Source organism: Macrobrachium nipponense, chromosome 4 (genome assembly GCF_015104395.2).
Source record: "Macrobrachium nipponense isolate FS-2020 chromosome 4, ASM1510439v2, whole genome shotgun sequence".
Classification (NCBI taxonomy): Eukaryota; Metazoa; Arthropoda; class Malacostraca; order Decapoda; family Palaemonidae; genus Macrobrachium; species Macrobrachium nipponense.
Window position 1 is genome coordinate 92,505,608 of NC_061100.1, and position 12,425 is coordinate 92,518,032.

The window sequence follows — 12,425 nt, forward strand, 5'->3', positions numbered from 1 at the left end:
TAACTTTACGAAACATAAAAAAATGTAAGGAAAACTAAACTAAAATTTACAAAACACATTAACAAAACTGTAACACTTAACTTTACAAAAAACTAAAATTAAAAAAAAAAATTTCTTTTTTTTATTTTTAACTTTTATTTTTACTTTTTTTTTTTTACTTTACATAGGTTTTTTTTTTATACAGAATTTCAATTTCATCACCACTTTCAACTTTCTGTTTTAGGCTGGTAGGCCTATAAATATTTTTCCGCGAATTTTAAAAAATCTTTTGTATGTCGACGTAAAATATGTCCAGTTGGCACCCGAGAGACAAAAAATGTCAACGTAAAATACGTCCAGTTGGCGTTTAAGAGTTAAAAGCATGAAAAAAATTACGAATTGTGCGTGTGTTTCAGCGGTAGTTTAAATCTATTACAAAATACGAAAATAATTTGACTGACGGAAATCAAATATAAGCAGTACGTTAAAAAGGTTGCTTTAACTGAAATAGGCTATATAGTATGAAAAATCACAAAATGATGGAATTAGATCTAAAAACGTTAGGTAAGATACTAGAACTGAAAGTAATGTTCACTTAAAGAAAAACATACACCAACACACTTATATACTTGCTGTTATGGAGAACGCAGATGACTAAGTGCATAAACAGGTTAACGTTAAAGAACTAAGACTTTGTTTACTCTGAAAGTGTACAGGGCTAAAGTACCTTGTTATGCAATGAATAAGGAGACAAATTGTTATTCATGTTCATGAATGTAGTAACTGGTATTTAAAGAAATCTACCCTATTAAATTGGCCTTGGTGTTTTTGTAGTGAGAAGTTTTAAGAAGAGAGAGAGAGAGAGAGAGAGAGAGAGAGAGAGAGAGAGAGGTAATTTAAAGTCTATGTTATGCAGTGTCGCAACTTTCAACAATATGAATGATTTTATGATGTCATATATGTTCGTTAAAACATTTTTGTAGGTTTTGTTTACACTCAAGCGTTGTATGGTGATTTAAATAATATTACAAATAGGCGTATCACAAGATACGCCTGTTCGCCAAGTTGATGTTGCTCTTTTTGAAATGCTACAAAGAGACATGACTTTAGTTACGCCTATATGTTTCATGAATGGTTACTCTTTTTTTATTTAAGTCCTCAACTAAAGATGCTCTAATACAGCAACCGTTAGGCGTACAGATACGCCACTTTGTCACACTATAAAACTCGCCGCGAGAAACATAATGGTGATATCTCAATTTTCAACTTTTTTTTGAGATACACCCCTTTGTCACGGCAGTGACGATAAATTCACCATAAATCAAAATATTGTGCTTGAGACTTCTAATTTGTTGCAAAATAAAGGTAAAATGATTGAATATTACTAGAATGTAAGAATTTTAGCTTACAATTGCGGTTTTCGGCCATTTCAGTCGAGTCAAAGTTAACCGAAGGTTGATATTTTGGCACTTATCGTTATTTATATGAAACTGATAAAAGCTACAACCATGGGTTGTTTTTGTTGTATTCTACATGAAATTGCGCACATTTTCATACATAAAACTTTATTTAATGGCTAATATAAAACTGCAAACATTACGACAATCGGACAAAAAAATTTCTGATTTTTTCGGAAGAGTTGCCGCGCGGACGTAAGGGAAAAGTTTTTTTCATAAATCCACCATAAATCGAAATATTGTGCTAGAGACTTCCAATTTGTTTTAGAATGAAGGTAAATGATTGAATATTACTAGAATATAAGAGTTTTAGCTTACAATTGCGTTTTTTGACCATTTCGGTAGAGTCAAAGTTGACCGAAGGTTGAAATTGAAGCGCTTATCGTTATTTATATGAAAATATTTCAAAACTGATAAAAGCTAAAACCATGAGTTGTTTTTTGTTGTATTCTGTGGGAAATTGCACACGTTTTCATATATAAAACTCTATGTAACGGCTAATATAAAATGGTGCAAAAATTATGTCAAAGTGATGAAATAATTTCTGAGATGTGTCGCTGATGCTTTTTAGTGCGAGAAAAAAGAAATTCGCGCTTGCGCGCCTGGGTAACGATTGTAAACAAAACAACAGCTTGATCCGTGAACTCCCAGCATCCCCCAAGACGTATGATTCAAATGTTTTTGCCTAGTAGGCCTATAACTATTTTTCTGCGAATTTAAAAAAAAAAAAATTTCGCTGATGTTTCGTACGTCAGTTCAGCACCAGACAGAAAATTTTTGTCGACGTTTAATACGTCCAATCGGCGTTAAAGGAGTAAGTGATCTTAGTACTTTAAATATTATGAATTTATGTTTCAAGACTGCTCCATAGCTGGACTGTCTTTACACTTTGACCATTATTTCCTGGCCTCTTCATATAGTTGGGAAAGTCTTTTGGCTTGCCATATGGCGTTCTGCTTTTGGTAGGTTTTGGATTGCTGTCATTCCATTGTTCTCCAGTGGGAACACTTAGCTCAAGTCTAATCTGTTTTGACAATAAAATTGAGTGTACGTAATTCTTTCCTCCAAATCTTAAGGTGGAGATCTGAATGAGATAGTACTGATTTGGTGGCCTGCACTTCTCAGTATTGTTGGAAGTTATCCATACCCTGATTTAGAGTGTTTTCATTTTTAATTAGTATCATTAGCACTGAAAAGGATAGTCATGAAACTTTTCTTTTTGCTTTTTTGGGGTTCTTTGGACCTTCACCTCCAAGGAGGTGGTGGTTGGTCCGTTCCAATGGCATTATTTGTTCATGAAACTTACCCCAGCAGATATATATATAGCTGTATTTCTCCGAAGTCCGACAGAATTTCAAAACTCCCGGCTCACGCAGTGGTCGGCCAGGTGGTTAGTACCCATTCCCGCCGCTGGGAGGCGGGTGTCAGGAACCATTCCCATTTTCTATTCAGATTTTTTCTGTCGCTGGTGTTGATAACAACTGTTTTCAACACCTCCATCTAGGATTTTCGAAACTTCTCTGTTACTTGAGTATCCTGTTTGTTTTTTGGTTATCGAACGTGGATTGTGACTAGGCTTACGCTGATAGTGGATTGGATTTGAATTTGGTTTGGTTTTTTCCTTTAACTAAGATGTCTGGGACTAGTTTATCTAGCACCAGAGTGTGTTGTATGGAAGGTTGTAAGGTGAGGCTACCGAAAGGTTCGGTAGACCCACACACAATATGTAATAATTGTAGAGAACATACGTGTGTTATAAATGACCGTTGTAAGGAGTGTGAATGTCTGTCTGATTCGGGTTGGAAGGCTTATGAATCCTATGTGCGGAAATTGGAGCGTGATAGGATACGGAGATCTTCCTCCAGGAGTGTATCAGTCAGTAGAAGTAAGGGTAGTAAGGTTTCTCCTACTATACATTCAGTAGTTGGTACACCTAAATCTGTTGTGCCTTCGGGCCCTGAAAATGTTGTGCCTTCGGGCCCTGAAAAATCAGTGGAAGACAATGCCCTTTCTACGATTCTGGAATCAATACGAAACCTAGAATCTAAAGTGCTCGCTTTGGAGGGTAAAAGCATTATTAGTGAACAAAAGTGCAGTGAAAGTGCCCCCAGTGTTGTAGAGGGGGCGTCAGATCGGCCCTATAATGCCTCTAGGCCTGGACCTCTGTCGAACTTCCAGCCCAGAAGACGGACATGTCGAAAGCCGCAGGAGGGTTACGGGGAACCCCCACCGATCTGGCGTCCCTTCGGCAGAACCTGTAGACGATCCCCAGGCTGCCAAAGAGTGTGCGAGTGCGCGTATCCTCCGCGAGTGCTTTTCGTCCTCGGAGGCGTCCTCCCCTAACAGGAGTTGGAGCATGAGAAGACGCTCACGTCCTCTGAAAAGAGCTATGACGTTAAATGTCGCACAGGCGGCTATCGTCAGTAGTCTCTCAGAGGAGGGCGCAGAGTCTCTTTGCGCTGCTTCTTCGTTACGGGCTTCGCCTCGAGACTTGGATTACTCTCCACCGCAAAAAGATCGAAAACTCAAGGTGTCGCACAAGCGGCCAGAGTCTTCGATCGCAGTGAAGAAGACGCTTCACGTCCTTTTTCTCCTGTTGGTTTGCGGTCTTCACCGGAGAGTTTTGCTGCATGGACTCCTCAAAGGAGAATTATGATGTCATCTGACGAGGACGCCTTGGAGCGGCCTAGTCGTTCTAGGAATAGAACTAGAACGGGTCCTGTGAGAAGGGATAGGGCTTCCCCTCGCCCCTCGCCTTCTCATAGGATCAGTTTTTCTCCTGAAAAAGAATCTTCTACTACAAAGAGTGTTATCAGGTCGATGCAACAACAACTTGCTTCGTTGCTGGCTGAGAGAGAATCAGAAATTCGTCCGAGAAGAAAAGATGATAGATTACCGATTAAAAGATCTAAGAGGTCTCCCGCACGGGTGGACCGATCGTCTCTTTCGCCTGTGAGTACTCATTCTAGATTTCGTACGTCTCACCTGCAGTTGGAGAAAGGGCATGAAAAACTTCCTACGAGGATTCGCCCAGACTCTCGAAGCTCGCTTTATACAAGAACGGACGATCCTATGATTACGAAACGAGGCCGTATACAGTCTGAGAAACTCGACGCTCCTAGTTCGGCTTGGAAGGAGCGGAGTGTTCACAGGGACGCCTGTTTAGACAAGCGGTACGCTCGGACAGACGTCGAGCGTGACGCTCACCTGGACGCCAGGCGTGGCGCTCGGATGGACGCCGAGCGTGGACATGCTCCCACTGGACGCCAAGCGGGACGCTCGGCTGAGCGACGAGCGTGACGCTCACCTGGACGCCAAGCGTGCGCTCGGCTGGACGCCAAGCGTGACGCTCGGCCTGGACGCCAAAAGCTTGACGCTCGGACGGATGCCAAGCGAGACGTTCAAACGGACGCTTTGTTGCATATCCATCAGGTATCACAGCAAGGTATTAGTATGGAACCTCAACTGCAATCGGCTTTTCGAAGGGACTCCCATCGAGAGAATGAGCAAGAAATTGGTACGCTTTATCTGAATCTTTAGATATTAATATTCAGAATGCTCCATGCACGTCAAAACAACGATCTTCATTAAAGCTCGGAGTGAAAGGAACTTGTTACCACCAGCTTCGGGAGTCCCCTTGGTCACTCCTATAGATGAGGAAGGATTAAGTAATATTTCAGAAGAAACGGAAGAGGATCAACCCGCTGTGTCAGATTCATCCGATTATCAAGTTTTGGTTCGATTGCTTCGGGATTCATTTGGAGAAGAGTTTCAACCCGCAGCACCTCGGTCGCCTCCTTCTCAGTTTTCGTTGTCAAAAACAAACAAGACTCCGGGTTTTGTTAAAATGACAAAGTCTCTTTCAACTAAGAGAGCTTTTAAGAAGGTGCAAGATTGGATGGAGTCTAGAAAAGCTCAAGGAAAGTTTTCCTTTGCCCAGCCTCCTTCAAGACTTTGCGGCAAGGCTGGATCTGGTATGATACAGGTGAGGATGTCGGGTTAGAGCTCCCGATCGGCTCAGGGTGACTTTTTCCAGTCTGGTTGACGCACCAAGAAGGTCTCTTCTTTCGTCAGCTAAAATAACATGGACACCGGCGGAGATAGACCACCATCTGAAAAGGTCTTTTTCGGACAATTGAAGTATTTAATTTCTTAGACCTGGTGTTTGGGGCTGCTTGACACTAAGTTCTCGTAGTCAAGACTCAATTAGCTTGGGGGAGCTATCCAGTGTTCTCGCTTGTATGGATAAGGCCGTCAGAGATGGTTCAGAGGAATTGGCTTCACATTTTTGTGCAGGGCTCCTGAAAAAGAGAGCTATCTACTGTAAATTTACTACCAAAGCAGTGTCTCCAACACAGAAGGCAGAATTGCTTTTCGCCCCTCTTTCTGACCATCTCTTCCCCCAGGCTATGATTAAAGATGTAGCTGGAAGTCTACAGGAAAAAGCTACTCAGGATCTCTTAGCACAATCTTCTAGACGTCCTGCGGTTCCTTCGACTTCAACACGAACCCAGTTTTCTAAGAAAATAAAGCCCTTTCGAGGTGGAGCATCCTCTAGACCTTCTCCTAGAGGAAGAGCTCAGTCTAAGTCCAGAGGTAAAAAATGAGGAGGAAGTCCTTCAGTCGCCAGTAGGTGCCAGGCTTCATTTATTTGCAGAAGCTTGGAAGAAGATAGAGGCAGACAGCTGGTCGCTCAACGTCATCGAGCGAGGATACAAAATACCTTTCCTGAAGCCTCCTCCATTGTGCACAACACCTATAGATCTATCAACCCTCTTACCATGGAGAAAAAAACAACAGATCTTGTACGATCTAATAGAACAAAGCTGCTGAGAAGAAAGCAATAGAACAAGTCGAGGACATTCAGTCCCCGGGTTTCTACAACAGGTTATTCCTGGTGCCGAAACAGTCGGGAGGCTGGCGGCCAGTTTTAGATGTGAGCAGTCTAAACCTTTTTATAGAGAGACAGACGTTCAAGATGGAGACACCTCAGTCAGTGCTTGCGGCCTTAAGACAAAACGACTGGATGGTATCACTGGACCTGCAAGACGCATATTTCCACGTCCCGATACATCCCCGATCGAAGAAATACCTGCGTTTTGTCATGAAGGGAAGAGTTTTTCCAATTCAGAGCTCTTTGCTTCGGTCTGAGTACGGCACCAATGATTTTCACAATTCTAATGAAGAATGTGGCGAGGTGGCTTCATCTTGCAAACATAAGGATCTCTCTATATCTAGACGACTGGCTCATTCGAGCATCGTCGAAAGAAAGGTGTCTGAAGGACCTTCAATCAACCTTAACTCTAGCAAAGTCTCTGGGACTTCTAGTGAATTTCGAAAAGTCGCAGCTGATCCCCACACAGTCCATCGTGTATCTGGGGATTCAGATGGATTCAGTGGCTTTTCGAGCTTTTCCGTCCCAGGGACGTCAACAGCAAGGATTAGAAAAAATATCAGTCTTCTTAAGGAAAGAATCATGCTCGGTGAGGAATGGATGAGTCTGCTGGGCACCATTTCCTCGCTGGAGAAGTTTGTTTCCTTGGGGAGACTACATCTCAGACCTCTCCAGTTTTTCCTGAAGGAGAGTTGGGAGGACAAAGAAAATTTGGAGACAAGTTTGAGGATCCCAAAGGAGGTAAAGGATCACCTAAAGTGGTGGCTCGATCCTGTGAAGCTTTCGGAAGGAACTTCCCTCAAACTTCAGAGCCCCGACCTAGTGTTGTTCTCCGACGCGTCCACCACCGGGTGGGGAGCTACACTAGGGAGGAGGAAGTGTCAGGCACCTGGAGAGGGGAACAGGTGTTCTGGCACATAAATCTCAAAGAACTGGCGGCCATATACTTGGCACTTCAGTTTTTCAAAGAAAAAGTCGCAAACAAGATAGTTCAGATAAATTCAGACAATACCACAGCTCTGTCATACATAAAAAAACAAGGAGGGACTCACTCGCGATCATTGTTCAATCTAGCGAGAGAGATCCTGTTATGGGCGAGAACTCAGAAAGTAACGATTCTAACGAGGTTCGTTGCAGGCGTGGAGAACGTCCGGGCAGATCTCCTCAGTCGGCAAGGTCAACTGCTGCCGACCGAGTGGACTCTGCATCAGGATGTGTGCGAGAGCTGTGGAAGTTATGGGGACGTCCTCTAGTGGACGTCTTGCAACAGCGAGAACAAAGAGGCTTCCGTTGTATTGCTCCCCCGTGCTCGACCCGGGAGCATAGCAATAGATGCACTTCTTTGGGACTGGACAGGGATGGATCTTTACGCATTTCCCCCGTTCAAGATTCTGGGGGAAGTAATGAAGAAGTTGCAATGTCCAGAAGGGACGAGATTGACGTTAATCGCTCCTTATTGGCCAGCAAAGGAGTGGTTCACAGAGGTCATGACCTTTATAGTAGACTTCCCGAGGACATTGCCCATGAGGACAGATCTACTCAAACAGCCCCACTTCGAGAGATACCACGGAAACCTCCCCGCTCTGAGTCTGACTGCATTCAGACTATCAAAAAGTTGGTCAGAGCGAGGGTTTTTCTAGACCGGTTGCAAAAGCAATCGCCAATGCGAGAAGAGCTTCCACGCTTGGAGTCTATCAATCGAAGTGGGCTTCGTTTAGGAGCTGGTGCAGAAGAACACGCATTTCCTCTACCACGACCTCTGTGAGCCAAATAGCAGACTTTTTGCTCTACTTGAGAAACGACCTAAAGCTTGCAGTCTCAACAATCAAAGGCTACAGAAGTATGTTATCTGTAGTCTTTAGACATAGAGGAATTGATTTGGCAAATAATAAGGATATCCACGATCTTTTAAGGTCTTTCGAGACTATAAAGATTCCTCAACCTAAGTTACCATCATGGAATTTGGATGTAGTACTAAATTCCTAATGTCAAATCGGTTTGAACCCCTTCAGAATGCCTCTTTAAGGGATCTTACTAAGAAAACTATTTTCCTAACGACTCTGGCGACGGCGAAGAGGGTTAGTGAAATTCAAGCCTTTAGCAAGCATATTGGTTTTAGGGGACATAATGCTGTTTGCTCATTAAGTCCTACGTTTCTAGCGAAAAATGAAAATCCGTCTAACCCTTGGCCCAAAAGTTTTGAGATTAAGGGTATGGCGGAAATCATTGGACACGAACCAGAGAGAGTCCTGTGCCCTGTCAGGGCTCTCAAGATTTATTTACAAAGAACGAAGGAATGTCGAGGTCCTTCTAACAACTTATGGTGTTCGTCAGAAGACCAGATTTACCGATGTCGAAGAATGCTCTGGCATTCTTCTTGAGAGACACCATTAGGACAGGCGCATTCATCTTGCGAAGACAGTGATGTTAAGCTGTTGAAAGTGAATGCCCATGAAGTGAGAGCTATATCTACCTCAGTAGCTTTCCAAAAGAACATGGCACTCAATGACATTCTGAGTGCCACCTTTGGCGCAGCAACTCGGTGTTCGCTTCACACTACCTGCGGGATGTGAAGACGACATACGAGAACTGCTATGCGCTTGGACCATACGTCGCAGCAGACACTTTGTTGGGGGCTGAAAGTAGCACTCATCCTACCCTGTAGGAAATGGGTAGGTGAGTTTTTATGGATTGTTTTATGGTTGTAAGGTCGTCCGCCTGAGCCGGACTTCCTTTCCTTTAGCCTAAGTGATGTGGGAATGAAAATTGTTAGGCTGGTCAGGTGGTGAATTTTTTACTTCGTTGCCCTCATAGTATGGTCCAAAATGGTCTAGTCACATTGTGGTCACGCTCCCGTTGACAGATCATCTAGAACTCACCAGCTATATAGGTCACTACCTTGCTGGAGACTCTAGTAAAGCAGTAGCAGACTTGGGTGACAGTAATCATGAAGTCAGCTATGCTAACAGGTAAGGAACCAAGATGTTATTCATCTGCATGTAATATGTTTCCAAAATCCTTTTCTGTCTCTCCCTACCTCCAAAGGTGGGATTCAGCTATATATATATCTGCTGGGTAAGTTTCATGAACAAAATGATATTGTTAAGATACAATAAAGTTTGTTCATACTTACCTGGCAGATATATATAATCAAAGTACCCACCCACCTCCCCGCAGGAGACAGTGGGAATAGAAAATCTGAATAGAAAATGGGAATGGTTCCTGACACCCGCCTCCCAGCGGCGGGAATGGGTACTAACCACCTGGCCGACCACTGCGTGAGCCGGGAGTTTTGAAATTCTGTCGGACTTCGGAGAAATACAGCTATATATATATCTGCCAGGTAAGTATGAACAAACTTTATTGTATCTTAACAATATCATGTTTCTTCCTCTCTGTTCAGGTGAACTCTTTGGGTTTCCAGGTAATGAGTCTGACATATCAGACTCCTGTTCCTCATTCTACATGGAAGATTCCACTCACAAGTCCCAAACACTGTTTCTTCAGGACTTGTGATGGCTATCCAGCATGTTGTGTGATCACCCAAGCTCCATTTTGGACAAGTTTAGTACCTTGTTTGTAGGTAAAGTGGTTCCATTCCATCTTTATTCCCTTTTTGGAGAGCAGCATCTGGGCTAAAGTACATGCTGGAGTCAAACAGAGTAGTACATGTGATTGCTTTTTGGGCATCCTCTCCCAGTTGATGACTGGGAGGCAATGCCCTCATCCTCTGTCTTATAACGAATGGAAGAGAGGACTAGGTAGCATGTTATCCTGCACCCTATTCTGGGTTTTACAAGAATCAAATTACTTCCCAGCTTAAAGGCTCCTGTCAGGAGACTGGCAAACTCCAGTATTTCACCTAACTGGTAGGAGTTCAAAAGTCATGACTTTCCTTGTTTTGCAAAGCAGCTTGGATCATGGCAATTCTATGGTGGTTTTCAACAGTTAGTTGATTGGGACTGATCTCCCATCCAAGGAATATATGAAAGGCAATATTGTATTCTTGTAGGAACAAATAACAAATGGTAAAACAATTTGTATTTTCCCTGAATTTAAAAAGAAGAGCTTACTATATTTAGTCCATTCTTAACAACCTACTTAGTCCTGCAGCCAGAGGAAAAGTTAGTGCAATGGTTGGTGAGTGAGGGATACTCGTATTTTTCCCCTTGATCTCAACTTGTTAACCACCTTGTTACTGAGTTAAGACTGGTTTCCAGGCCAGGCTGAAAAATACTCATATAGTAGAAAGGGCTGTGGTTTGTGTACCTATGAAAAATACATGTTATTCAAAATTTGTGATTTTTCCCATGTATAAGAACCATTGTCTTTGATAGTGGAGATAACTTTCCTCGTCCACCCCACTTTCTTTTTTCCATTCAGTCTGAATACAGGCCATCAGTTGAATGAGAACAGGCATCTCTCCCCATTCTCTAATTGGATGCCAACCAGCACATGTGCAAAAGGATACCCCTCATATGGAAGACTAGCATTTGTATACTTAGGAAAAGTACACATTTTTTAATTTCGCATACGCTCCATGGTACACCAGCCAACCTTTTATATTCTTAGGTATACAAACCCAAGCCTTTTATATTCAGTCCCACATCAACCATCCTGATCAGTTCCTGCAGCCAAAGGAAACATCTGGTCAAACACCTTTTTACCAAGTTTTGACTGGTTCCAGATGTGGTTTGTATACCTATGGAAAATTTTAACCATTATTCAAATATTTATTTTTCAATGCAGGGATCTTCTATCAAAATAAAGAGGTAAGATTCATTAGAAAATATAGATTTATGAAATTTATTTTCTAGCTATACTTATATCTATTGTGAATCACCCTCCCAACCTCCCCATTAAAGTGGACTGAGTAAAACTGAAATGAAAAACAGTCACTCAACCAACAGTTCACCCAAACTGGATGGGTTAGTAGACAATTCAAACTAAATGATTCTATGCATTTTTTTAGGTTAAAGTTTCTATAAATGACAGAAACACTTTACAGTGGATAAGATCTTCATTTGTCAGTGTAATAAATAAAATAATAATGTTAAACATTCCAAACATTAGTTTATTATAAAAGTTTCTATATTTCAGAGAACCAATATATAATATACATCAGATCTTCATGTGGCAGTGTAATAGATAAAATATAAAGTTAAATGTTGCTAACAGGAAATTTATAGAACTTCCAAGGTTTTCATGTAGATATAGAATCTACATGTACCTATTATGTAGAGTTATAATTTTTATTTAAAATTAAATATGTGCTCTTAATTCACTGCAAAGTTTAATTTCAGGTTGGAAATGTTATGGAATGAAGAAATCAAGAAAATGGGTAAAGATAGTGCTTCATTCCATAGGGTTGTCTTACGCTTTATAAAAACAAGATTAATTGTTGGCATCTTAATTTTCATTTTCACCCTTACATTGGGCTTCATTGGACCAGTAAGTGACTTTATTTCATTGTTTGTAAATGAACTTTGTAGTAATTGTATTTGATAGTCATAGAAAGATAAATTTATTAACCTTTTTTTTTTTTGTCTTATTTATATCATTAGTTTATGCAGTTTATTTCCAGGGAAACCCAGCAGTTATATACCAGATATTAATTTTTAATATTCATACAGGGAATTTTCTCATATCAGTTACTTGGTTATATATCGGTAGTGTAAGCCTTGCTTAGGCCTTACATAGCCTGTGCAGTCTGTCTTTGATTTTAATCCATGCACCTGTATGACCAACAACATTTCTAAAAAGTGTGTAAAATTGGTAAAAAGGCTTCCAGATTAAGTATAAACGATTAAGCATACTTGAAAATAACAAAAAATAAGATTAATAAAAATATTAGAAGTAATTTTGACTATAAGATCATAACTTAAATTCCTGTGTGCTTACTGTGCTTGGATTGATAGATCAAACAAGATTTGTTTTTTTGAATTAGTGATAGCCAGAATGTGTGGCTGGAAGGAAGGAAATTGAGTTTTCTTTCTTTCTTATTAAGTAGTCAATTTCAGTTTTTAAAAATGTATGTTTAATGGCAAACCCATAACTTAAGAGTGCCCAAGTGGGGAGGATATATATGAGTTGTC

The 12,425-nt window shown here is 41.3% G+C and overlaps 1 protein-coding gene across 10 annotated transcripts in view; it reads left to right on the forward strand.

Moving 5' to 3' along the window:
- The window catches only part of LOC135211019 (ATP-binding cassette sub-family C member 5-like), an 818,851-nt gene that overhangs the window by 66,586 nt on the left and 739,840 nt on the right, over positions 1–12,425 (forward strand). For all 10 annotated transcript variants that reach the window (XM_064244042.1, XM_064244046.1, XM_064244047.1 and 7 more), the window contains one exon: positions 11,634–11,781. In XM_064244042.1, the coding sequence (XP_064100112.1) occupies positions 11,634–11,781 (148 nt within the window). The remainder of the gene's footprint in view (positions 1–11,633; positions 11,782–12,425) is intronic.